This window comes from Megalobrama amblycephala, linkage group LG10 (genome assembly GCF_018812025.1).
Source record: "Megalobrama amblycephala isolate DHTTF-2021 linkage group LG10, ASM1881202v1, whole genome shotgun sequence".
Classification (NCBI taxonomy): Eukaryota; Metazoa; Chordata; class Actinopteri; order Cypriniformes; family Xenocyprididae; genus Megalobrama; species Megalobrama amblycephala.
Window position 1 is genome coordinate 35,904,815 of NC_063053.1, and position 24,189 is coordinate 35,929,003.

At 39.8% G+C, this 24,189-nt stretch overlaps 1 protein-coding gene across 2 annotated transcripts in view; it reads right to left on the reverse strand.

The window, feature by feature from the left end:
• LOC125277503 (muscular LMNA-interacting protein) overlaps window positions 1-24,189 on the reverse strand; it is a 54,936-nt gene that overhangs the window by 23,434 nt on the left and 7,313 nt on the right. Inside the window, exons 1-8 of one of the 2 annotated variants that reach the window (XM_048205914.1) lie at window positions 9,695-10,224; window positions 9,052-9,168; window positions 6,166-6,297; window positions 3,179-4,891; window positions 2,556-2,627; window positions 2,010-2,090; window positions 299-382; window positions 142-201 (exon numbers count right to left, since the gene is read on the reverse strand). In XM_048205914.1, the coding sequence (XP_048061871.1) occupies window positions 142-201; window positions 299-382; window positions 2,010-2,090; window positions 2,556-2,627; window positions 3,179-4,891; window positions 6,166-6,264 (2,109 nt within the window). In that variant the 5' untranslated portion in view covers window positions 6,265-6,297; window positions 9,052-9,168; window positions 9,695-10,224. Of the gene's footprint in view, window positions 1-141; window positions 202-298; window positions 383-2,009; window positions 2,091-2,555; window positions 2,628-3,178; window positions 4,892-6,165; window positions 6,298-9,051; window positions 9,169-9,694; window positions 10,225-24,189 lie in introns of those variants that run through there. The other variant, XM_048205913.1, reaches the window with a different exon arrangement.

The following is a 24,189-nucleotide window of genomic DNA, read 5'->3' on the forward strand; positions in this document are numbered from 1 at the left end:
TTATTCTTGTGGCAAAGACCAAGATACACTGATTGATACCTAGACAAGCAGTATAATTTATGATTTGTCTGAAAGTGATGCCATTGTGGCTAATCAAAATGACGATGAGATAATTCCCAGTGTCAATCTTTAATTACATACCCTTGACGTCTCCACTGCCAAAGACTTCATACTGGCTTTGTTCACATGGTCTGATTGACGCTGAAAAAAAAAAAAAAGATTAAAACATGAAAATTGGTAGATAAATGGAATATTTTTAAAGTCTGCTTTGAGCAGAGTGTATTTGGTGGCAGCTCACCTTTTGGATCGTGTCCTCAAGGACTTCATCAATGGTTGCGTACAGTTCTGCGGACTGCTGACGCAGCTGCGCAGGAGAGCACATCTGCACACAAATATTGTCTTTTCACACATCAGGCAAAAAATCTAACATTTCAATGTATCACAATACTGGTACAATATCAGAATGTAGTTCATTTTGCTGGACAGTTCACCAAAGTAAAAATATATTTTTATTTTAAATATAAAAATATAAATATAGTTTTGGAAAGTCCAGAGAATTAAATACTTAAATGGTTAGTTCAGCAAAAATGAAAATTCTGTCATTAATTACTTACCCTCATGTTGTTCCACACCTGTAAGACCTTCGTTCATCTTCAGAACACAAATTAAGATATTTTTGATAAAATCCGATGGGTCAGTGAGGCCTTCTAACACTTTCAGTGCCCAGAAAGCTACTAAAGACATATTTAAATCAGTTCATGTGACTACAGCGGTTCAACCTTAATGTTATGAAGTGACAAGAATACTTTTTGTGCACCACAAAAACAAAATAAAGACTTTATTCAACAATATCTAGTGATGGGCGATTTCAAAACACTGCTTCATGAAGCTTTACGAATCTTTTGTTTCGAATCAGTGGTTCAGAGCGTGTATCAAACTGCCAAAGTCATGTGATTTCAGTAAACGAGGCTTCGTTATGTGATAAGTGTTTCAAAATTTCAGTGGTTCACCACTGGGGGTGTGACTTTGGCAGTTTGATACACGCTTCAAACCACTGATTTGAAACAAAAGATTCATAAAGCATCGAAGCTTCACAAAGCAGTGTTTTGAAATCGCCCATCACTAGATGTTGTTGAATAAAGTCGTTATTTTGTTTTTCTTTGGAGGACAAAAAGTATTCTCATCACTTCATAACATTAAGGTTGAACAACTATAGTCACATGAACTGTTTTAAATATGTCTTTAGTAGCTTTCTGGGCATCTGAAAGACTTGCTGACAATGGAGGCCTCACTGAGCCATCGGATTTTATAAACAATACCTTAATTTGTGTCCTGAAGATGAAGGTCTTACGGGTGTGGAACGACATGAGGGTGAGTAATTAATGACAATTAATGACAGAATTTTCATTTTCGGCTGAACTAACCCTTTAAATTAATGGTACTTCATCTCATTGTATTATTCATTCCATTAAAAAAAAAATCAGTTATCAATGTTAAGATGCATGCCAGGCCCACCTTGGCAACCACTGTCCCTATTGTTTGGCCCATCCTGAGAGTGTTTGGCACTCGTTACATTATAGAGCTAAAGCTGTGACTACACTCGAGGTAAAACCAAAGGTTTTAAAAAGTTAAATATAAAAAGGATAGTTAAGAAGTTTGCCCTGATCTTTATTTGGTGCACATCCCAGTCTCTCATATTTTTTTGTTGTTTTACACGTAAAATAATGTAAAGCAGTCTTGTGTACACTCTAAAAAACACTGGGTTGTTTCAACCCAAATTTGGGTCAAACAGGCACAAACCCAACCGTTGGGTTAAATGTTTTAATTAAATTTTTAACCCAACTGTTGGGTTTGTCCATATTTGACCCAAATTTGAGTTGAAACAACCCAGTGTTTTTTAGAGTGTACTGAAATATATCTCGATAAAGCAAAAACTCTACTGGTTGTACCAGCCACCGCACAGTATACTGTCATACCCAGCTATTTCAGATGTTTTGGTCTCATTCTACCTCTGTGTGTGGATCCTCCCAAGAATAGTTGTCCGCAGGATTGAGCAAAGCCTCTTTCTTGTTGACCTCTTCATCTATAGCCTTCAGCAAGGAAATTAAGACATGTAGTTGAAGCTTTAATCTTTTAATGATACAATATATTCTTGACCTTAACAAGTGGGTAGAAAGAGGTTGTAGAAGCTACTAAATCCCAAAGAAGTGTCTGCTTGCATCTTATACTGACCCTGTTCAGTACATTTTAACCTCTCCTATAATGTCTAATGAGGTATGCAATGTGGATGACTCATTCTGCTTGTTCTTTTAAGGTTCCATTTGACCACTTATGAGCAATTTCATTCTGCTGTCCATCAAGGAAAAAAAATCAATGATTCATTTTCAACCTCCTCCATTGGTATCCAATGACACTCTTTACCGAAAATACAATTGCATGGAATCCAAAAAAATAACAAAGATATAATGGCTTAAAATGACACTGAATGAGATCCATTTATTAATTGAACACTAAATAATAGCTGTCATTTTGAGTAATTAGATAAAGCAGCTCACCTGCTGTTCCAGGAGCAGAGTATTTGTAGGAATAGCAGCGAGTGCCTTGTAGGTGGATTTGATCTTGTATGGCTATTTTAGGAAAGAATAGTTGAGAAGTCATAAAAAGTCAAAAGCAGAATTAAACAACATAATCTACAGTTGTACTGTGCAATAAGGGTTTATTAGTAATTCCCTATCATGAAACAGTCATATCACAATATTGTTGTTTTTGCATGGAAAAAGTTATCAATACTAAATCATGCCATTCTACTTATTGGGGGAAAAAATGCATGCATGCATGAATGCATATAAATTAGCCAATATAACCATGCCTGTGACTGCAGATCAACATAAACATCACCATCCGTTCATATCTCAGTCTGTATTCATGTTATGTATCCCCAGAGTTAGCTGTGCAAACATATCTACTGTGGTATACCATACATGTATTGTTCATGCAAAACTTGACCTTTGCTAAAGATCTACTGCTCAAGTATGAATATGATGCATATCATGTTTCCCAGCAATGTGGGAGGCATGTCACTCCTGGAAATGCACATCACTCTTTGCATGATTGCCACTGCTCAGCGGTAGAGCATGCAAGTAGCGTGCAGGTAACAGCAAAAGGGCATGCAATGTACCTTCCTATTTTTACAGTCCCCATCTGCGCAGTCTGGTGTGCTGCCCCATAGGGATGGAGAGGGTGATGAACAGAAGGAGTATGAGGGTGAGGGTGAAAGCTGGCGGCTTGGGACTGCTGGGGAGGGTGAAAGGGTGCTGCGATCTGGGGTGGAGGACCGAGAGTTTGGGTGGACTGCAGGACAAGCAGGAGAGGCTGGAGGTGTATAGGTTAGGCGGGTGAGACCCATGGGTCTAGGAGAGGGAGTCGGGGATGATAGGTGCACTCTTTCGACATCATTTTTGCGACCATTTTGGAAAAGAGTACTTTGTTTATTATCTTTGTGGCTTAAAACTGGAGATATGGAATTACTTTGTGCTTCAAAAGAGTGTTTCGGAGTAGGAAAGGCGGGAGATTTACATGAACTTTGAGCGGGTTTTGGTACCAAGGAGTCCGAATTGTCAGATGGACTTCCTGTATGTTTCAGATATAGTTCGTTGGAGACCTCAGATGATTTCTGACTCTGTTTTAGTGGCAATGAATATTTTTCTGACCTATCATGGGGTTTTGTTTCATCTTTATGTATTAAGGATGTTAAAGATTCAGCTGGCTTATTTGGATCCATAGATACCAGGCATTCCCCTGACATGGATGCATGTTTATGGTTCTCATTGCTGGAACATGACAGAGAGCTTGATTTAGGAGATGAGGACCTTATGCGGGAGTAGGAGCTACACAAAAGAGAGCTAGGAACTGTTGGCAAACGATTTGCCTTGGGACCTGATTTAGAGAGGTGAGCCTGGACTGCAGGTAAGCTTGGTGAAAGGGTGTGACTTGTAGGCAAGACGATGCTACTAGTACTGGTGAAATGGCACGAGTCAAGACTTTCTGGTGGTTTCGTCAGTGGGGTTTCGTCAGGTGCCTCGACCAGCTCTGGTTTCCAAAGCTGTGGCTTTAAAAGTGGCTTTAAAATCTGGCAAGACTTAGAACAGGGTCTATCTATGGAGGTACAAGACTTTGCTTTGGGCATGTTCATGGGTGCAACAGAAGAGGCAGCTGAGCACGCTAAACAGGAGGACATGTTAACTGGACTGATGGGCCAGCAGGGCGTGTAAGGTCTTTGAGAATAAGAGGACAGGACAGGGAGACGGCCTTTCCTGAGGATGGCCGTTAGCAAGGAGAGTTGGGTTGGAGGAGTCCTGTGTCGGGCACGGGGCGAAAGAGGACAGGGTGAGGTTGCCCGACTGTCACAGCAGGGTGTTACGCAAGCGGACGACATCTGCAGCAAACTGGAGCCCGGAGCCAAAGAGTGCCGCTTGATTCTCACCACAGAGGGTGTGAAGGTCCCTGATCTTATGGAGGAACACGGGGAAACTGTGCGACTAAGGGGACCGGGAGAACCATCATGTGAGAACATGTGGAGTGCTGACCAGCTCCTCTCCTTGTCCCAGCCCTCGGAGAGAATAGACTCCTTAGAAGAAGCAGGGGATGTGAGAAAATCCATGGAGCTGGCAGGGCTAAGGACCTCTTCTCTCTGGGATGAGCTATTTAAAAACAGACCTGAGCTGACCTCAGCAGCCAGTGAAGTGTTGTGAAATCCTAGATGAGAAATGCCAGGGTGTTTGTTAACAGTTTCCATGGCAGGGCTAGGCTCAGGGGTTATGCTACCAAATTCTGCGTGAGGATCAACTTGGGTGGTGAGTGGTTTAAGGGTTAAATTGTCAGTTGACTGAATCTGAGAAAGAAAGAAAATTAAAGAACCATAAACAGAAATGATTTGAGTAATGATTGCATTGCAATGATGACTAATCATTGTTTTCTTCAAACTGTTCAATAAGACTACATGGTGGGCCTACAATAAAACTCATTATTGAAAGTCTATGTAGACATTAAAATTTTTGATGCATCAGTATCAATTCTCACTTGTTGCCCAATGAGAGGCACTTGTTGACCATTGGGAATTTAGGGAAGCAGGTCCAACTGTGCTTTCGGAAATCCTATCTCAAATGTCAGGCTTGTAATTCCAGACCAAATGGTCTTTATGATTAAGTGACCCTAACTGGGCATACCATTGGTGAGAGAAGTCTTTGAAACACGTTTAAAAACAGTCATTATTTTAAGCTTCTGATAAACACTAGTGGCACAGACTAATTAGACACAATAAACATTCCTATCCATTAATTGCATGGTCAGAACTTTATCTACCATGTAAGCACCCTAATGTGTGTGTTTAATTAACAGGGGACTGTAACTACCTCTGATCAACACATACACAGCTGAGTGTGATCAGCATACTCATTATCATGATGTATCCCATTAGAGCAGGCTAAAAGATATTCATCTGAAAGCAACTTGAACATTGTACTCTACAGTCCTTCATCTCTAAAATCAAGCATCGTGTTAGTTCAGGCAGGCCACGTCAGTCAAGCTTGCACCAGCTGACAGTCAGCCGTTTCATGACACGTACCAATCCAGTTGTGACACCCATCGCAGCGGTTCATTTAAATGCCCATTCATTCTGCCTCTCTCTATTGCTTAGCTGCACGCTGCATTTAACTCCCTCCTCCTTCCCCAACTCCACCTATCTGGATTCTTTAATCTAATCTGTGTCTGTTACGACTGTCTTTGCATATAGTAATTTCATTTTCCTTCCCTGTGTATTTAGCTGTTTACAACACTAATGTATTGTGACTGTTATTATGTATGTATGCATGTATGTATGATAATGGATCTGTTCTATAGCCCAGGGGGGGTTTGACTTGCTGCTCTCCCCGCTCTGTCTAAGCAGGGCTGCATGGACGGGCGTGTGGAGTTTGCCCAGAACAGATCCATACCGCCAACACTAACTGTATGCATTTATCATTATAATAAATATACATTTGACGAAAGTGGCCTGACTTAATTACTTTTTGAAAAGTCACTGCTTCAATAGTTTGTTTTGTAGTCAGTCATTGTCATAACATTTTTATTATATATAACTTTTCTGACAGAATATACCAAAATACTCACCTCACTTTTAGTGGTGTTCTTGAGCGTTTCTCCAAGCTGGCCCTCTTCAGGGTCTTGGACGTAAATAACCTCAGCCTTATAGACACCCTCTTCTGCCATGCTCTTCTCAAAGTCCCCTGGCTCTTGTGAAGTCTGACATTGGAACAGGAAATGTTACTAAGCGACATCAAACCTGAAACGGCAGCTGTCCCAAAGCAGGCCTCTGCTACGGATGGCTATTTCTAGATTCTGAGCATCTTGACGATATAAGAGAGTCAGTGAATGCATTTATATGTGCGTGTGTTTCCCGTTCCAGCTTGTGCCTCTTTTTACCAGAAGTCCATGTCCCTCATGTATTGCACACATGCAAGTACACATGACCCACCCTGATTGTGTAAGCCCTTCAGCAAATGCCTTTCACATTTTCCCTTTCACACACACGTAGGTCGGTCATCTGCTAAGGGACTCTGGGTAGAACTTCAACCGTAATCACTGAAGTCTCCCTCTATCAGATTTGTGCAGTATTTGCTATTTAAAGCAATAGTTCACACAAATGTGACTGTTCCAAATGCACATGATGTCATTTAGATCAAACAACACAAAAAATAATATGCCATTTTTAATCTAAATGTGAAATACATTTGAGAGCCTCAGTGGAGGTAAAAATATGTGATTTATGACTTAAATATGGGTCTGTTCTTCCAAAAAGCCTGGAAAATAACCAACATGTTCTCCAACCAATACACCTATATAGGTCGTTTGTCACTTCCCTGAAATATGACCCATAGGAGTCGTCAACAGGACACTTTCATTTTAATGCATTGTTCCCTTTTATCTGCATCATATTTTGGGTTTTGCATAGCTCAATTTGTAGAGCATTGCAGTATATAACAATGTATTGCAATGTGATCATGCAATCGTGGGTTCGATCCCAGGGAATTCATGTGCTCATAAAGTGTGTATGCACTATAAATCATGGTAACACTTTAGAATACTGATCCTTCATTAATGAATAACTACACAGGAACAAATGAGTAATGCATTATTAACACTATAGTAACTACTATTAACTAACAATAAACTCTGATGAATGAATTAGTAAGTAATAGTGCTCACTTGAAGGTGGTAGTTCACTATTAACTAATCAGTAACTACTGTTTTTTCATTCCTCCCAGAGAACTACTAAGAACTAGTATATACATGTTCGTATTTAATGAGAATAATGCATAATGTATAATTAATTCTAAAGTGAAGGTGATAGTAACCCACTAGTAATGACTGAAGTATTACCAAATACTTAAGAAGGAATTACTCATTATTTGGATCAGCATTCTAAAGTGAAAAGCATGATAATTCTCTAGTAACTACTGAAGTCTTTGTAAACTTTTGAGGTTTTTGTAAAGTATTGGATAATAATAACACAAGAGTTACTATATAACTCTAAAGTAACTACTTCTTATTTGGATCAATATTCTAAAGTGAAGATCATAGTAACCCACTAGTAATTACTTAAGTGTTACTAAATATATCATAAGGAATAAATGTACAGAAACATACAAAAACCTCAAAAGTTTACAAAGACTTCAGTAGTTACTAGAGAGTTATCATGCTTTTCACTTTAGAATACTGATCCAAATAATTGGTAGTTCCTTCTTAAGTATTTGGTAATACTTCAGTCATTACTAGTGGGTTACCAAGACCTTTACTTTAGAGTTAATTATGAATTATGCAACATTCATGTTAATTATGAACCTGTATATAGTAGTTCTTAGTAGTTCTCTGGGAGGTATGAAAAAAAACAGTAGTTATAGATTAGTTAATAGTGAATAGTACCACCTTCAAGTGAGCACTATTACTTACTAATTCATTCATCAGAGTTTATTGTTAGTTAATAGTAGTTACTAGAGTGTTAATAATGCATTACTCATTTGTTCCTGTGTAGTTATTCATTAATGAAGGATCAGTATTCTAAAGTGTTACCTAAATCACTAAGGGTAGGTTTAGGAGTAGGGTAGGGGTAGTCGTTAATGAAAAATGAGTTTTGCTAAATGGAAATAGGACAAATGGTTTAAAAAGTCCTCACATTGCATTTAAATGAACACGCATTTTGATTGGTAACGACAGTCATATTTCATGACGACAGACGTAACACGACACTGTCATTATTTTTACACCAGCTAGAGGGCGCATGACTTTAAAATGTAAATATAGGTCGTAATAACGTGCTTGAAAAATGACCTATAGGGTCGTTTTATTTTTATTTTATTTTTTATTTTTTTGGAGGACAGTCTGAAAATAGCACAGATGTCAACTGATTTTATGATACTTCTAGTGCTTTAAACATGTTCACTATGAACTATCATTGTATGTAAAGATCTGCATAAGATTCATTAAAATTCTTCAAAACAGTCATGTTCCATGGAAAAATAAACCAACAGAATATGGGTTTGGAGTTGCACAAAGTAAATAATTAACCAATTCCAAGTAGTGTCATGTTCGTTTCCTCTTTTTTGAGTGACACCGTATGGCACAACCTGATTTTGCTGAGTTTAACATGTTCCTGGGTCAACATTTTTGTTGATCCTGGAACAACATTCAAATCAACCAATCTGATTTGAGGGACAAGTTTACAGATTATGTCAAGTTTAGGCTTAAAATCATGAATTGGTGCTTCTACATCAGTGTTAATCATCTATCATTTCCCTCTGATTTTTAGGATAACTTATGGGAAGGGTTAGGTTTAGGGGTAGGAATAGGGTTAAGACTAACTTTTCAGACTAGAATGTTGTTCCAGGATCAACAAAATATGTTGACCCAGGAACGCATCTAACTCAGCAATATCAGGACGTGCCACAGTATGGCATACATTTACAGGAACCATACCGAGCCGTCAAGAGTATTTCTCACCTTGTTTGGTCTGCCTGTCTGAAGTACCTTTTTCCAGACCCTGTTCTCCACAGGCAGTCTTTTTAGAAGTGGCACAAAGGTGAAAGACTTGAGCTTGGTTGCAAAAACAGTGGTGACCTGTAAAACATACATATTATTAAAGTAATTTCAGTACACATTGAGAAACAGCATTGGGCAAACGAAAACAACAAAGAGCCATCAAGCTGCACCAACAAATGATAGAATCAAAACAAGTGCTGTATCCAGATGAGCAGAAATGTTTCATCCTCATATTGTCTGATTGGAGCATTCAGTGTTACAAAAACTGCAGTGTCTTCATTCTGAAGCGCAAATCAAGAGCTGTGATTACAAAATCATGCTACAGCCATTAATACCACTTCATTTTGCAATCATGCCTCTCTGAATTTTGGTTTAACATATTTAGCTAACACCAAGCTCCTGAGGATGAAATAGGTGTCTGTCTTGCTAATAGTGACAAAATGTGATAGTGACTTGTTTTCCACCCTAAAAAATGATTACATAAGGGAGTTTGACATACTTCATTTCTGACACAATTTGAAATGAGTAAAGAAAGCTTACACAGCACATTTGCATCCTAATCCAAAAATGGCAAGACAGAGTAACTTTAAAAGAAATGTTTTACCTTCTGCTGACTTTAGCACTGCCGTTGACATGAAGTGCTTTGAGAACGATAATGTGTGGTCTCCCAGATTGCTTTCAAGCTGTTTCATATTCATTGGAATGCAGAAACAACAGAGGGTTCATTCAATGTATAAATGTAGGCGTTAGGGACAGCCCTTCCTGCTCTCTTTTTAAAATCTGACAATTAACGATTGTTGCCTTGCTCTCTTGACAGAGAAGTGTTATGTTTGTGATTACTAGCAGATGTTATCTGGTTTAAAACACACCTACTCATTCTTTAATATTAGCCTACTATTGGATTGTCCACTGTTTAGAATAATAGTGAGGTCATCAAAACTAATGATGACCACAAAGGGAAATATGGGACTTTGAGTAGTTACTAAAACTATGTTTATATTTTCAGTTTTGAAGGAGTTCCCAAGCATGCTGGGGTGAACACGATTTCACCAAGTACAACATGTTCCTGGATAGGCATCTTTGGCACTCTGACTGGTCTGCAGCTATGCAGCTCCATACGCAACAAACTGATGCACTGTGTATTCTGACATATTTCTATCAGAACCAGCATTAACTTCTTGAGCAGTTTGAGCTACAGTAGCTCGTCTGTTGGATCGGACCACACGGGCCAGCCTTCGCTCCCCACGTGCATCAATGAGTTTTGGCCATCCATGACCCTGTCACCGGATCACCACTTTTCCTTGGAGCACTTTTGATAGATACTGACCACTGCAGACCGGGACACCCCACAAGAGCTGCAGTTTTGGAGATGCTCTGACCCAGTCATCTAGCCATCACAATTTGGCCCTTGTCAAACGCGCTCAAATCCTTATGCTTGCCCATTTTCCTGCTTCTAACACATCAACTTTGAGGACAAAATGTTCACTTGCTGCCTAATATATCCCACCCACTAACAGGTGCTGTGATGAAGAGATAATTAGTGTTATTCATAATGTCAATCAGTGTTATTCATAAAGTCACACAAAATATTTAATAATATTTTTCAGTCTGCCTATAGCAAACATTTAGCGTTTTAAATTGTAATGGTGCTTACAAGCTTTAGTTAGATTGCCTTGTTAGTGGCATCAAATCTTTGAGATTTTTAAGTTCACTATATATAGTGTTATTTTTGTTATTTATTGTGTTCTTTATTTGATTATTTTATTCATCTTCTTGGGATTGTAGTAGTTAATTCCCTTATAAAATATGTTGAGCTTCAAATCAAAGTGTGTAATAGTGTTTTATTAATTTCAGAGCTGGTGTTACAATACAGAAGGGTCGGAGACTGAAGGTAACAGATAATGGTTGCTTATTGACACACAGCAGAGGTTACAGTGCAGCAGGTGAGTAAATGGATGATGTTGGAGTGAATGATGAGTGATAGTTAAGTGATATTGTCCTTTGTGATTTGTAGAGATGATGATCCTGGATGACGATGGTGAGACGAGACGCTGAAGACTGAAGACACTCACACACAGACTTGGAACACAGGAGGAGACTTGGAAATGCTGGAGACAGGTAAGTATAACAACAGGAGTCCTTGAGGTAAGCATGGAGGTAAGTCCTAATGCGAACGAGACCAGACAGTGATTGAGTGCATGTGAGTGTCTTTTATGTGGTGACTGATGAGCGTGCTGATTGAGTGCAAGTATCAGTACTCTGGTGATGGAGTGCACTGTGATTGGACAGTGTTGGAGCCTGGCTGCTCCGTCGTCCAGGATAAGTGGAAGGGGGGGGTTCAGCTGCTGCTAAGCCAGGCTCTGTAGAGACAGGGTCAGAAGGGTGGTGAGGCTTTAAGTGACACATGGAATGTGGGGTGAATGTGATACTGTGGTGGTAATTGGAGTTGATACGTGACCAGGTTGATCTGCTTGGTGATGGTGAAAGGGCCAATGAACATGGGACTCAGCTTACAGCAGGGCAGACGCAGACGGATGCCTCTGGTTGACAGCCAACTTTCTGTCCTGGTTGGTATCCTGGAGCGTTGGAGTGGTGAAGGTCTGCTGTCATCCTGCGTCTGCAAAGGGCTCGTTGAAGCTGTTGATGAGCGGAGTCCCAGACCCTCTCGCTCTCTCGGAACCAGTAGTCGAATGATGGTACATCCAATGGTTCCCCTGACCAGGGAAACAGTGGGGGTTGGTAGCAGAGCACGCACTGGAAGGGTGTGAGTCCAGTAGATGGCTGTCGCAGGGAGTTTTGTGCATACTCGGCCCAACCCAGGTATTGGTTCCAAGAGTCCTGGTGACCGTGACAGAAGGTACAGAGGAAGCGACCGATCTCTTGGATCTTCCTCTCCGTCTACCCGTTCGACTGCGGATGGTAACCACATGATAGGCTGACGGTCACACCTAGGAGTGAGAAGAAAGCTCTCCAAATCCGGGAAATGAACTGAGGTCCTCTATCCGATACAATGTCCTCGGGGATACCATAGTATCTGAAGATGTGATTAAACATGAGTTCAGCAGTCTCCATGGCAGTGGGCAGTCCCTTTAAAGGAATCAGACAACAGGATTTAGAGAATCTGTCAACAATCACAAAGACACAGGCACATTCTTTGGAAGCAGGTAGGTCCGGAATGAAATCTACTCCTAGATATGACCAGGGTCTGTTGGGAACGGGCAGAGGAAGGAGCTTGCCTGATGGAAGATGGCATGGGGTCTTAGAGATGGCACATTCCTTACATCCCTGCACGTACCTTCTGACGTCAGATGCCATGTTCGGCAACCAGAAGCCCTCCTGCAGCAGTGAGAGGGTTTCATTGACCCCCGGGTGGCCAGTGCCTAATGACGTGTGGGCAGAGTGGATTACTGGAGTGTGCCGTGTCCTGGTGATGTACTGCAAGCCTGGTGGGCAACCCGGCGGAGTGTTGACGGAGGCATTGGAGGGGGGTACGGTATTCTCAGAACAGGTGATGGGACTGATGATGAGTTTCTCTGGAAGGATAGCTTCAGGTTCTTCGGGATTTTCCTCAGGAGTAAATAGACGAGATATGGCATCAGCTTTGACGTTTCTGGAGCCAGGATAGTAGGAGATCGTGAAGTTGAAGCGGGTAAAGAATAACGCCCGGCGTGCTTGTCTTGGATTAAGCCTTTTGGCTACTCTTAGATACTCCAGGTTTTTGTGGTCTGTGAGTACCAAGAAGGGATGTCTATCTCCCTCCAACCAATGCCTCCACTCTTCCAGGGCCAACTTGATGGCGATGTCGTAGTTGACCTCCGCCAAGTTGAGCTTGCGGGAGAAGAAGGCACATGGATGGAGTCTACTTGAGTTCCCCTGCTGCTGCGATAGGACTGCTCCTACTCCTGTGGTGGAAGCATCTACCTCCACGACAAAGGGCTTGTCGGGATTGGGATGGACGAGGAGAGGAGCGGTGGTGAAGGCTTCTTTCAGGATGTTGAAAGCTTCTGTGGCAGCTGGTGTCCAGGACAGAGACTTGGGCTTATTTGGGAGGAGGCTTGTAAGCGGGCTGGTGATGGAGCTGTGGTTCTGGATGAAGCGTCGATAGAAGTTGGCAAGGCCTAGAAAGCGTTGGAGTTCCTTTACTGTAGAGGGTGATGGCCAGTTCCTGATGGCATCCACCTTCCTCTCGTCTATCCGGATGCCACTGCTGTCGATGTTGTATCAAAGGAACTGCACTGAGGGCTGATGGAATGAGCATTTCTCTGCTTTCAGGAAGAGTTGGAACTCCCTCAGGCATTTCAGGAGCTCCGCAACGTGGTGGCGATGTTCGGTCATGCTCCGGGAGTATATCAGGATGTCATCGATGTAGACCAAGACAAACTTGTGGAGGAACTCCCAGAGCACCTCATGTATGAAGTCCTGGAATACGGAGGGGGCGTTGACCAGGCCATATGGCATCACGAGGTATTCAGAGTGTCCAGTAGGGGTCACGAAGGCAGTCTTCCACTTGTCCCCCTTACGTATCCGGATGAGGTTGTACGCGCTGCGGAGGTCCAACTTGGTGAAGACAGTGGTACCATGGAGATGTTCTAGCCCAGCTGGGATGAGAGGAAGGGGGCATCTGAACTTGACTGTGATGTTGTTTAAAGCCTGGTAATCAATGCATGGCCGCAAGCCTCCGTCCTTTTTTGCCACGAAGAAGAAGCTAGAAGCTACAGGGGAAGTAGATGGATGGATGTAACCTTGAGCCAGAGCCTCCTTGATGTAATCCTCCATGTCCTTCTCCTCTGGAATTGACAGGGGATATATTTTACCCCTGGGCACTGACTCACCCGGAAGCAGATCGATGGCACAGTCCCATGGCCAGTGTGGAGGCAGCTTGGAAGCTTTTTTGGGGCAGAAGACATCACTGAAGGGGGTGTAACACGATGGTATATCCACAGAACGTTTTTCAACAGAGCTTTCAATTGATGTTGCACAGACAGAGAGATGTTCAGATCGAGGAGAGGATGGAACTGGAAACTCAGAGAAACAGTTTGTGAAACAAGTGTCGTCCCACATCAGGATATCACCGGTCTTCCAGGAGATGACTGGGTTATGCTGCTCCAACTAGGGGTGCCCTAAGATCACGCCAGCAGTGGATTCCTCCAGAACCAGCAGATGAATCTTTTCCACGTGAAGAATTCCAACTTGCAGCTGAATTGGACCGACACTCTGACGAACTTGTATCTTACTGAGGGGTTTTCCAGTTATTGAGTGGATCTGGTTGGTAGACGGCATAGTCGAGGTCTTGAGCTTGAGCTGACGGCAGAGGGTGCCAGAGATGAAGTTGCCTGCTGACCCAGAATCGAGGAGTGCATTGACTGGAATGGAAACATCAGCAGCAGTAAGGTTTACAACAGTGGTGAGTGGTTTCATCTTATTTATAGAGGGAAAGATGGCACTCACCATTGGATGAGGAGGACGAATTGGGCATGTGGAGATTACATGCCCAGGAGAACAACAATAAAGGCACAGATTCTGGGTCAGCCGTCTCTGCCGTTCAGCGATCGTCAGTCGAGTATTATCCAACTGCATGGGCTCGTGGGCTGGTTCTGGATGGCTGGCGGATTCTGGTCGGCAGAGGGAGGTGTTGAACTGTGGCTGGCCCTGATGCTCTTTGAGACACGACTGCATGCGAGTGGCGAAGCGTATTGAGAGTTGGATGAAGCGTTCTAGCCCGATGGTATCCTAGTATGCAGTGAGATGCAACCGCACTCGAAGGTCCAATCCTTGACGATATGTGGTCAACAGAGCTTGCTCATTCCATCCACTCGTGACGGCGAGAGTTCTGAATTTAAGAGCATATTCATTCACAGTCATTGTGCCTTGTTTAAAATTATACAATTTCTCACCAATAGACGAATCCCAGGTGGGTTTTCCAAAGACTTCCTTGAAATGAGCAACGAAGCTGGCATATGACTGGGTGACAGTATTATTTCAGGTTCATGGTGCAGACCGTTTTACTAAAGAGTCTTTTTGAAATTCCTGTTGTGAAAAATCAACAAGCTCTTGAATTATATTTTATTAACGGGAAAAATACTTCCATCTTAATGAACGTCACAACCAGCTGTCAACAATCTGTAATCAACGTCTACCCAAAAAAAAGTCAAAACTCAAACAAGATCCTCGAAGTTTCCAGAATCCCTCCACCACCCCGCTCTGGGTTACTTCATATAATCTAAAGGGGGGGGGTTACCAATTTATTTACCTGACTTATTTGTAAGTGTGAACTCGTGAAACCGGTCCGGGTGGCTCATGCTGGTGTCAAACGGTCTTGGTCTGGTCTTCTGTTACAATACAGAAGGGTCGGAGACTGAAGATAACAGATAATGTTTTTTTATTGACACACAGCAGAGGTTACAGTGCAGCAGGTCAGACGCTGGAGACTGAAGACACTCACACACAGACTTGGAACACAGGAGGAGACTTGGAAACACTGGAGACAGGCAAGTATAACATCAGGAGTCCTTGAGGTAAGCATGGAGGTAAGTCCTAATGCGAACGAGACCAGACAGCGTCTGAATGCGTATGAGTGTCTTTTATGTGGTGACTGATGAGCGTGCTGATTGAGTGCAGGTACGTGTGATCAGTACTCTGGTGATGGAGTGCGCTGTGATTGGACGGTGTTGGAGCCTGGCGTGTCTGTGATAGCTGGTTGATTTGGTTCATGGTGCAGACCGTTTTACTAAAGAGTCTTTTTGAAATTCCTGTTGTGAAAAATGAATGGGAAAAATACTTCCAGAAACAAGAGCTCTAAAAAAAGTCGCTTGTTGCAGTTTCTTTCCCTGTTTGGCTGTTTCATCATTCATGTTCCAACAACACAGTTATGACACTTTCCTCTTTCTTTCCCTGTTTGGCTGTTTCATCATTCATATATTCTCATGATATTCCTGTTCAATTAAAGAGCTTTGGAATGAAATTTAAAAAGCCCAGACGCATTCATATGAGCCCTCAACCACACACATAGCATCATTTCCACACACACTTTTGGTAATATATAGAGTATATCTGGAAGATTACACTTCTGGTTCTTTAATCTGATGAGCCAAGCGAGCCATTCTGATATTTCATATGAATGAAATATCATATATTCTGTGACTTGGCTAGTTAAATTACGCACTGAAAATGTTTCTGTTAAATTTGGCCTTAATAGCTTGGTACATTTTATAAAAGCGTAGGCTAAAATGTAATTTATTCAGCATTATGCAGTAAAGAGGACCTACTATGCTTTTTACATTTTCTTTTTTTAGTGTGTAATGTTGCAATCTGAGCATAAAAACAATATGTTACAAAGCACAAAGTACACAATATTTCTAATTTTGAAAAGTAAAGGGTCGAATCCTGCTTGAGTTGAGTTAGGCATCATAAACTGTCATCAGGGATGCATTTCCTAAAAACTATGGTTGCAAGTTGTTGGTAAAGACTGAACTTGCGACCATAGTTGACTTTGGGAAGCGCAGCCTAGATTAGTATTAAAAGGTGCAGTAAGCAATTTCTGAGAAACACTGTTGAAAGTGGATTAAATCCAGCAGCACAACACACTTGTAGCCAATCAGAAGTAGGGGGCGTGTCCATAGCTGGACTTACCATTGCCCACTCCGTTACCAGTCAGAAATTATTAGCCACATTTCCACTGTTGGGATGACATGAAAATGAAATGAAAAGTGTCGACTGCAGCATTAAATATAGACCTGCTCGTGTTGCATTATACTTTTAAGGGTTTTACAGCGTTGCGCACTATAACCAATCACACACGATTCTGTTGAGCTTATAATTGCAATGGCCAATCAGAGGCGTTCAGATTAGTCATCACTGAAAAGCAGGAGTTTTGTTCAGTGCGCGAGCTGAATTCTGAATTCTGACTGAATCGCTAATGCTCTCAGTCTCATCATAAACTGATAAACAAACAGATTTGGTGACTGTGCTCTTGAGAGCGTTGAAACTAATATAAACAGGTGTTTCTATTTACAATGTATTTTTGCAGCGTTGAGCAATGTAGCCAATCACAAACATACTATCTGATGATTTCTTGAATGCATTGGCCAAAACGTTGAGTGCAAAACCAGTGCGGAGATCTGCACACTCAAATCCTCTCATTATAATTTAACTTTTAATAAAATAAAATGAATAGATATTATATAGGCTAAATAAGATATTCATTGTACAGTCAACTTAATCGATTAGCAGAACTTTGTGAGATCGGGATGAATTAAGATGAGTGACAGCTTAGTGATTATAAAGGGAGCACTTTTATGCACGCTTTCTAGGCGATATAATTCATTCAGAATTTGAAGAAAACCTATGTTTTACTGCATTAGGTAAGGCAATGGTTAGGCTATTTATTTTTCAAACTGGCTGCCATGCCAAATTACGCATACAGTATGCTTGTCTGTTCAAATTATAGTGGTTTGTGAACATAACCAATTTAATAACGAGAGAGTTGATGCCAGGATGTGTAGGTTGCTGACGGGCGACACGTACCTTTTTAATGACATTCTATTTAAATGTGTTTTCATGGAAGAATTCAAATTCAAAAGCTTTATATTTTATTATCTAGCCCCACAGGGGTAGAAAAATGTCTTCAGACAAGGCTCAACAAAAACAAAACACACAAACATTAATTTAAAACTTCACAACAACCACAACAACAACTCATCTTACAATCCTATTTAAAATATCAATGGCTGTCGGAACGAAGGTCTTCCTATACTTAGCCTTTTTCGCTTCGGTAACACATATTCACTATTAACTATGACTTTTCCCTCAATAAACTCCTAATTTACTGCTTATTAATAGTTAGTAAGGTAGTTTAGGTTTAGGTATTGTATAGAATTAAGAATGTAGAATAAGGTCATGCAGAATAAGGCATTGATATGTGCTTAATAAGTACTAATAAATAGCAAATATTCTTGTAATATGCATGCTAATAAGCAACTAGTTAAATGACCCTAAAATAAAGTGTTACCATTACATCTAGCCTTACCCTAGAGTTGGTTCACCCTCCGCCTATGATAATTTCTATTTATTTTCCACTAAATTAAGCGATCTGAAGAGTTTTGACCACTCTTTCCCGTCTCACTGCTATCACACTATAGTGGGGCAAAAAATAAAAAATAAATAAAAATTATTATAACATAAGCCTATGATATATGAGTTATCCCAAGGAATAAGGGTCTTATCTAGAGAAACCATCTCTAGAAAAAAAAAAAAATTGGGTCCCACTTTATATTAGGTGGCCTTAACTACTGTACTTACATTAAAAAATAAGTACAATGTACTTATTTTGTTCATATTGTATTGTAAACAGTTTTGCTGCTATTGAGAAGGAATAAGGGTAAGGTTAGGGACAAGTTTGGTGGTATGGGTAGGTTTAAGGGTTGGTGTAAGGTGTAAATGAAGGTCAACACTGTAATTATAAATGTAATTACAGATGTAATTACGTGCAGGTATTTTTTAAAATATAAGTACAATGTAAAAACATGTATGTACACAATAAGTGCATTGTATCAAATGATTAATTTAAATGTAAGTACATAGTAGTTAATATAAGTTAAATTATATATTTTTTAACCACAAATGCTCATCTATATGGAGAAAATTCCTGGAATGTTTTCCTCAAAAAAAAATGCTTTTTCTTTTTCCAAGAAAAAACATTTCTTTTCAAACCTTAATTTTCTTTTTCTCTGGCTTTATTGCTCAGTGTTATTTCATGGTTTTGATCTTCTCTCAACTGAGAGAGCACATAGTATTTTATTGTATTATAATTACTAATTAATATTATTGCTAAACTTTGACTAGCATGGCATGTTAAATCATGGCTAGGCATATTAATATAGGAACATCAAAGCATATTTTAATGTTTTTGTATTTTGTGCTCCATAATGATGTTCTAGTTGAGGTCATCTTGTAGGGCCCAAACATAAACTCAAGCCCAGAGGTCCCCAGCCCTCTCAGTCCTGCCCTGGGTGTGTCCAATCATGATGGGGGAGGAGAGAGAGTGAGCAAGAAGAGATATGAAGGAAGACTGTAAAAAAGAGAGATGGCTGAGAGACATTACAAAAGACAAAAGCTCAGAAGAGTATCACTGGATAAAGAGGGTTATGATCAGGCAAGAGCTTTAGGACCCACATTAATATTAGAAAAGCTTTCCAGAGCGGGAGAGACCTAAGCAGGAAGGCCTGAAAATGGATGCAGAGGTTGTGTTGTTTCTGCTCCAACATTGGCTTTGCTATGTTTCACAGAAGTTGGCAAATAACAACAAACTCTTGTTGTTCGTTCGTCATCTTCACTTTATTTTTAACAAAGCATTATTTTGCTTCACTTCAGATTTGATAAAGACATCAACTCTTGCATCGTGTGCTTGTGCATTTCGTGGGCGAAGCAATGAAGGGAGAGGTGTGTTTGTTTGGGTTGATTTCAAACAGTGTTTTTCAGAAATCACCTTTAATGTATCTAATTATCCACCAGGGGGACACTTTGTGAAAATTCACTTATTCTTTTATCCTTTGTAATTGTCATTATAGCTGTGAAAGACTTGCACACACTTTAAAGTAGGAAAACTAACTGGGTTGCCTGGGACAGAATCACACACATATTCAGTTTCAAGAGAAAGATAATCTTAAAAGATGCAAGCTATAAATGCAGTTATGCCGTATTCATCCCATGTTCTGTGTCTTTGACATCCCTGCCATACACATTTTCAGAGCATGCAGAATGATACCCCACTTACACTGCTAATGACACAACATGACAGACTGAATGCTCCCAGTGCAATCACTTGCCTATAATGACGCAGAGTGTGGTCCCTTGAACAATTTCACATGGCTTTTTGAGTTTCTGAGGTTCTGCATAGTGTTCTGCACTCCCGCAAACCCTCCAATTATAATCAAAGAAGCGGTCTCCTGCCTCGCTTGCGGTGTCAAAGGGATGTAAAAATACCGCCTTCGGATATTAAATAAATTGTCATTGCAATTAAAATTGCTGTTGTGCAAACAAGAAAAAAAATAATAGTGAAAAATGACCCAACACTCTCAGATAACCATAAAATAAAATCTGAGGCTTCATAAAAACCCTAGCCACACTCCTGACCAGCAAAAGCTTGATGTTCTTCATTTCCATTTTGCTGCTGAAAAGTCCATTTTTGTAACTTACTTAATATTATTTGTTATTTAATTCATCAATTAATATTAGATGCAAGATGTAGGTAAACTTCCAGTATGACCATAAGTGTATATTATGCCATCTTGCTTTTATTCAGTGGTCTGTCTGAATATTCGATTCTGATTGGCTGGAAACTGATTAATTCATAGATTTCACATGATGTCACACCTTTATAGGAACGCCAAGACTTTTCTCCATAGCCTGCCAGTTATTTTTTTCCAGGTTTGTGCTAAGTACTAATGAAGTAAGACAGTTATACTAAAAGACCAGATTCAATATACACCTTATTGATTATGCTTACTATGTAAAGGCAAGCAGATTAACCCAGAATATAAACACAATACAGTTTCTCAATAAGCATTTTTTTTTCCATAGAAAAAAAACAAAAAACACTCAACCATTTAGCATGTTGCGTTCATATTCTGGGCTCATCTGCTCACTTAAATATAGTATGCATCAACGATAAGGTGTACACTGAATTTGATCTTTTAAAGGAGACCTATAATGCCCCTTTTACAAGATGTAATATAAGTCTCTGGTGTCTCCAGAATGTGTCTGTGAAGTTTCAGCTCAAAATCCCCCACAGATCATTTATTATAGCTTGTCAAATTCGCATCTATTTGGGTGTGAGCAAAAACACACCGTTTTTGTGTGTGTCCCTTTAAATGCAAATGAGCTGCTGCTCCCCGCCCCCTTTCCAGAAGAGGGCGGAGCTTCAACAGCTCAACAACAACAAAGCTGGAGAATCTCACGCAGCCAAAATGAGGATTGTCAGTAACGGTGTTCAGCCTTACATTGTTCAAACCGGAGTCGACTAATGGAGAGACTCAGGAAGAAGTTACAACTTTTACAATGAAACTGGACGTTTCTGAATGGTTAGTGGATAAATTTATGTAGTTGATGTCACTAACCCAGGAAGAAGCTCATTGTAGTCCCTACCAGCCATTTGTTGTAGTCCTTAACAGAGAATTCTTTAAAAGAAAATATCTCCCTTTGCATTGAACTTTGAGCGTCGTAACTTTGCAGATGATGTTTATGATCAAACAGCAACATTACACACTAATTAAAGTAAAAAAAAAAAAGAAAAAGTGAAATCATAATTAACCAAACCTTTAAATATTGTTTTAGTACATTAAGGCACTTTAAGTATTTTTCATGGTAAGTGTTTTAGAGCATCCTGTTGTTTTTAGTGAATGAAATACTGCAGCAGGTGCTGGATATGGATCACAAGTGCCAAAAACCATATCCAAATTTTGTTTACACAATTTTTTCTTTTTCTTTTGAGAGGTGATTTAAATATCCCTGGCTTCAAACAGATGGAAAATTGACAGGTCTGTGCAGCAGTATTATTGATGTTTTGCCCTCCAGTTCTCCATGCCAGTCGTGACTGAAAGCTATGAACGCGCAGTTGGTTCCAGTAGGTTTAATTTGCCTTCACCGTAGCACACGTATAATTGTGCGAACACAAAAACATTCAGGAGCACAGAAACTCAATAAAATAGCTTCGTAGCTAAAATCTGGATTACACTAGGCTACACATTCAATGTTGATTCAGTTACTGAATATTAGGAGTTCAATTAATGAATTTTAAGTAGGGGGAGTGGGGCAGTTCTCCTCGTAGCTCTCTCTCTTTTTGTAATACGTAGAACAGCTCATCTTTATTTTTGTATTAGATTTTAAAAAAAAAGTCCAAAGCCATATTTGAGAGGATTTAACGTAAGTGATTTTACTCAGAGGGCTTCTTCGGTCATTTGATAGTGCCACTTCCCAAGCGCTGCCTCATTCTTCATGAACAGTACCACATTGAGGCACATTTAATTGGACAATTACTCTTGAGCTTGCAAGTTCCCATATTATCTCACAATATGCTCATGATTACAAAAAGAATTATTTTTAGTCGTACTTTCTGTCACTCAGTCAGTTGAGAAACACTATCTTGTTTATTTATTTTTTCTAAACCTTGACAATGGAGGAGTGTCAAATATATTTTCCCATCAAAAACCGCCATTAATTATCATTTAAAATGCAAGGTACATCACTCACGTTGAGCAAATCCAGATAATGGAATTAACTCATCAATTTAGCATCTAATTTTTGCTATACAGTCTGAAGGCTTAAAAAGAGACGTGAATACAGAGTGATGCAGCCGTGGCAGTGCATCAATTTAAAGTCAATAGGCTTGTGTATCTTCTTAATGAAGATCACTAATTAAGCTTAGAGGGAGATTTTCAACCCTCCAGCCATGAATTAGTCAGAGTGGATAAACTAAATGAAAGGAATCAACATGATGCAATATAGCAGGTTTGATAATTGTAGGTCATCTCATGCTTGAACAATTAATGACTGTTACAAAAGTTCCTGTGCCTTACTCATATTAAATCCCTCGCCTTCTCGCACTTGCATTTTCTTAATTTACTGATGATGATGATGATGATGATAGGTACTTGCACTCATGGCACTGGTAATGAGAACATAGTTTGCTTTATTTATTTTTTTGTACGTTTCAAGCCTTAGGTGAGTTACAATAGCTTTGATTGTGGCTTTGACTTTCAACCTTTCCTAATCTCATGGATGCCAGATAAAAATAGACTTTAAAGACCAACCGTGAAGTTCTTGTCGAAAGTGTTTGGTGTTCAAACAGAGAGAGAAAGTGGCGCTATAGTGGTACTATACAGAAGTGTAGAAAAAAGTAGACCAGTCTGCTTGTCTTGTTGTTTTTAAATTTGAGTTTTGAATTCACCGAACGTTACTTTTCATGCAAATCGACAGTTACGTTCAAAAAAATAGTCTTATGTATGCTGTGACTGAACATTTCAAATGACATGCCATGAGCATTGCAGTTGTTAATACAGCACTGCAAAATGCTAAATATAATCTTTGCATAAAAGCAAGCAATCAAAATTATCCAAATTTTGTTCTATCAAATGATCTCTGTTATGCAAATGTAACCTTACCCCATTATCAGATGCACAGCAATCAGAGGCGGCCTTTGCTATTCGGAGGTCCATTTATTGTCAAATTATTTTATTATCTCTGTTATATTTATAATGTTTTCTCATATTTCACTCTTAATAGTTTATTTATAAACACATTCAATATCTTTAACCAGTCACAATCACGAACAAAAATAAAAACACCATTCAATCTTAGTCACTCAGCTAAAAATGAAATAACGAGTGAGTCATTGCAAGTTTGAGTGAGTCGTTGAGTCTGTTCGTCTTGAAGCAGCGCTGCGCAGTCTGATCGGTGTATGACATCAATGTACCACAATTAGCCAATTCGTTTTCTGCCCAAAACCATATTTTGTTAAATAAACACAAACTCTAAATTTTAAAATGCTAAAAACCTTTTTCTACATATACTGACTCGATCAAAACACAGCAAACCTGATTCAAAATTGACTGTTTCTGTCAAAACATAGCACTAGTTTTCTATTCCAACATGAACATATAATCAATCAAAGCACAATGACTGTCAAAATACTAACAGATGATGGCATTATGAAAACTGCATTACTGTCATGTTTCAGTTCTACCTGCAGAAAATATGAAATACATTGTTTTCATAATTCAGTTTCCTTTTACTGCTGTAAAAGTAGAATGCATACATAAATGTAAGCCATTCTACATTTTTGGTTGAGTGTTGACTGTGTGCATTCTTGGTGTTGATGTTGCCCAATAGAGGGCGGGATGGTGTCCTTGGTATAGTGCCCTACGCAGTCCACATATTCTGCATATATGGAACAGAATTGTTGGAGTAAAAGTTTACACAAAGCTTTTACTGAAATGAAAACATGAAATTGCTGTCGCTGATCAACAACAAATCCAACATACATGGCCTTTGGTTATTATGGAAGCTTTTTTTTCCACCACAGAATAAAAAAGAATAAAAGGTCAT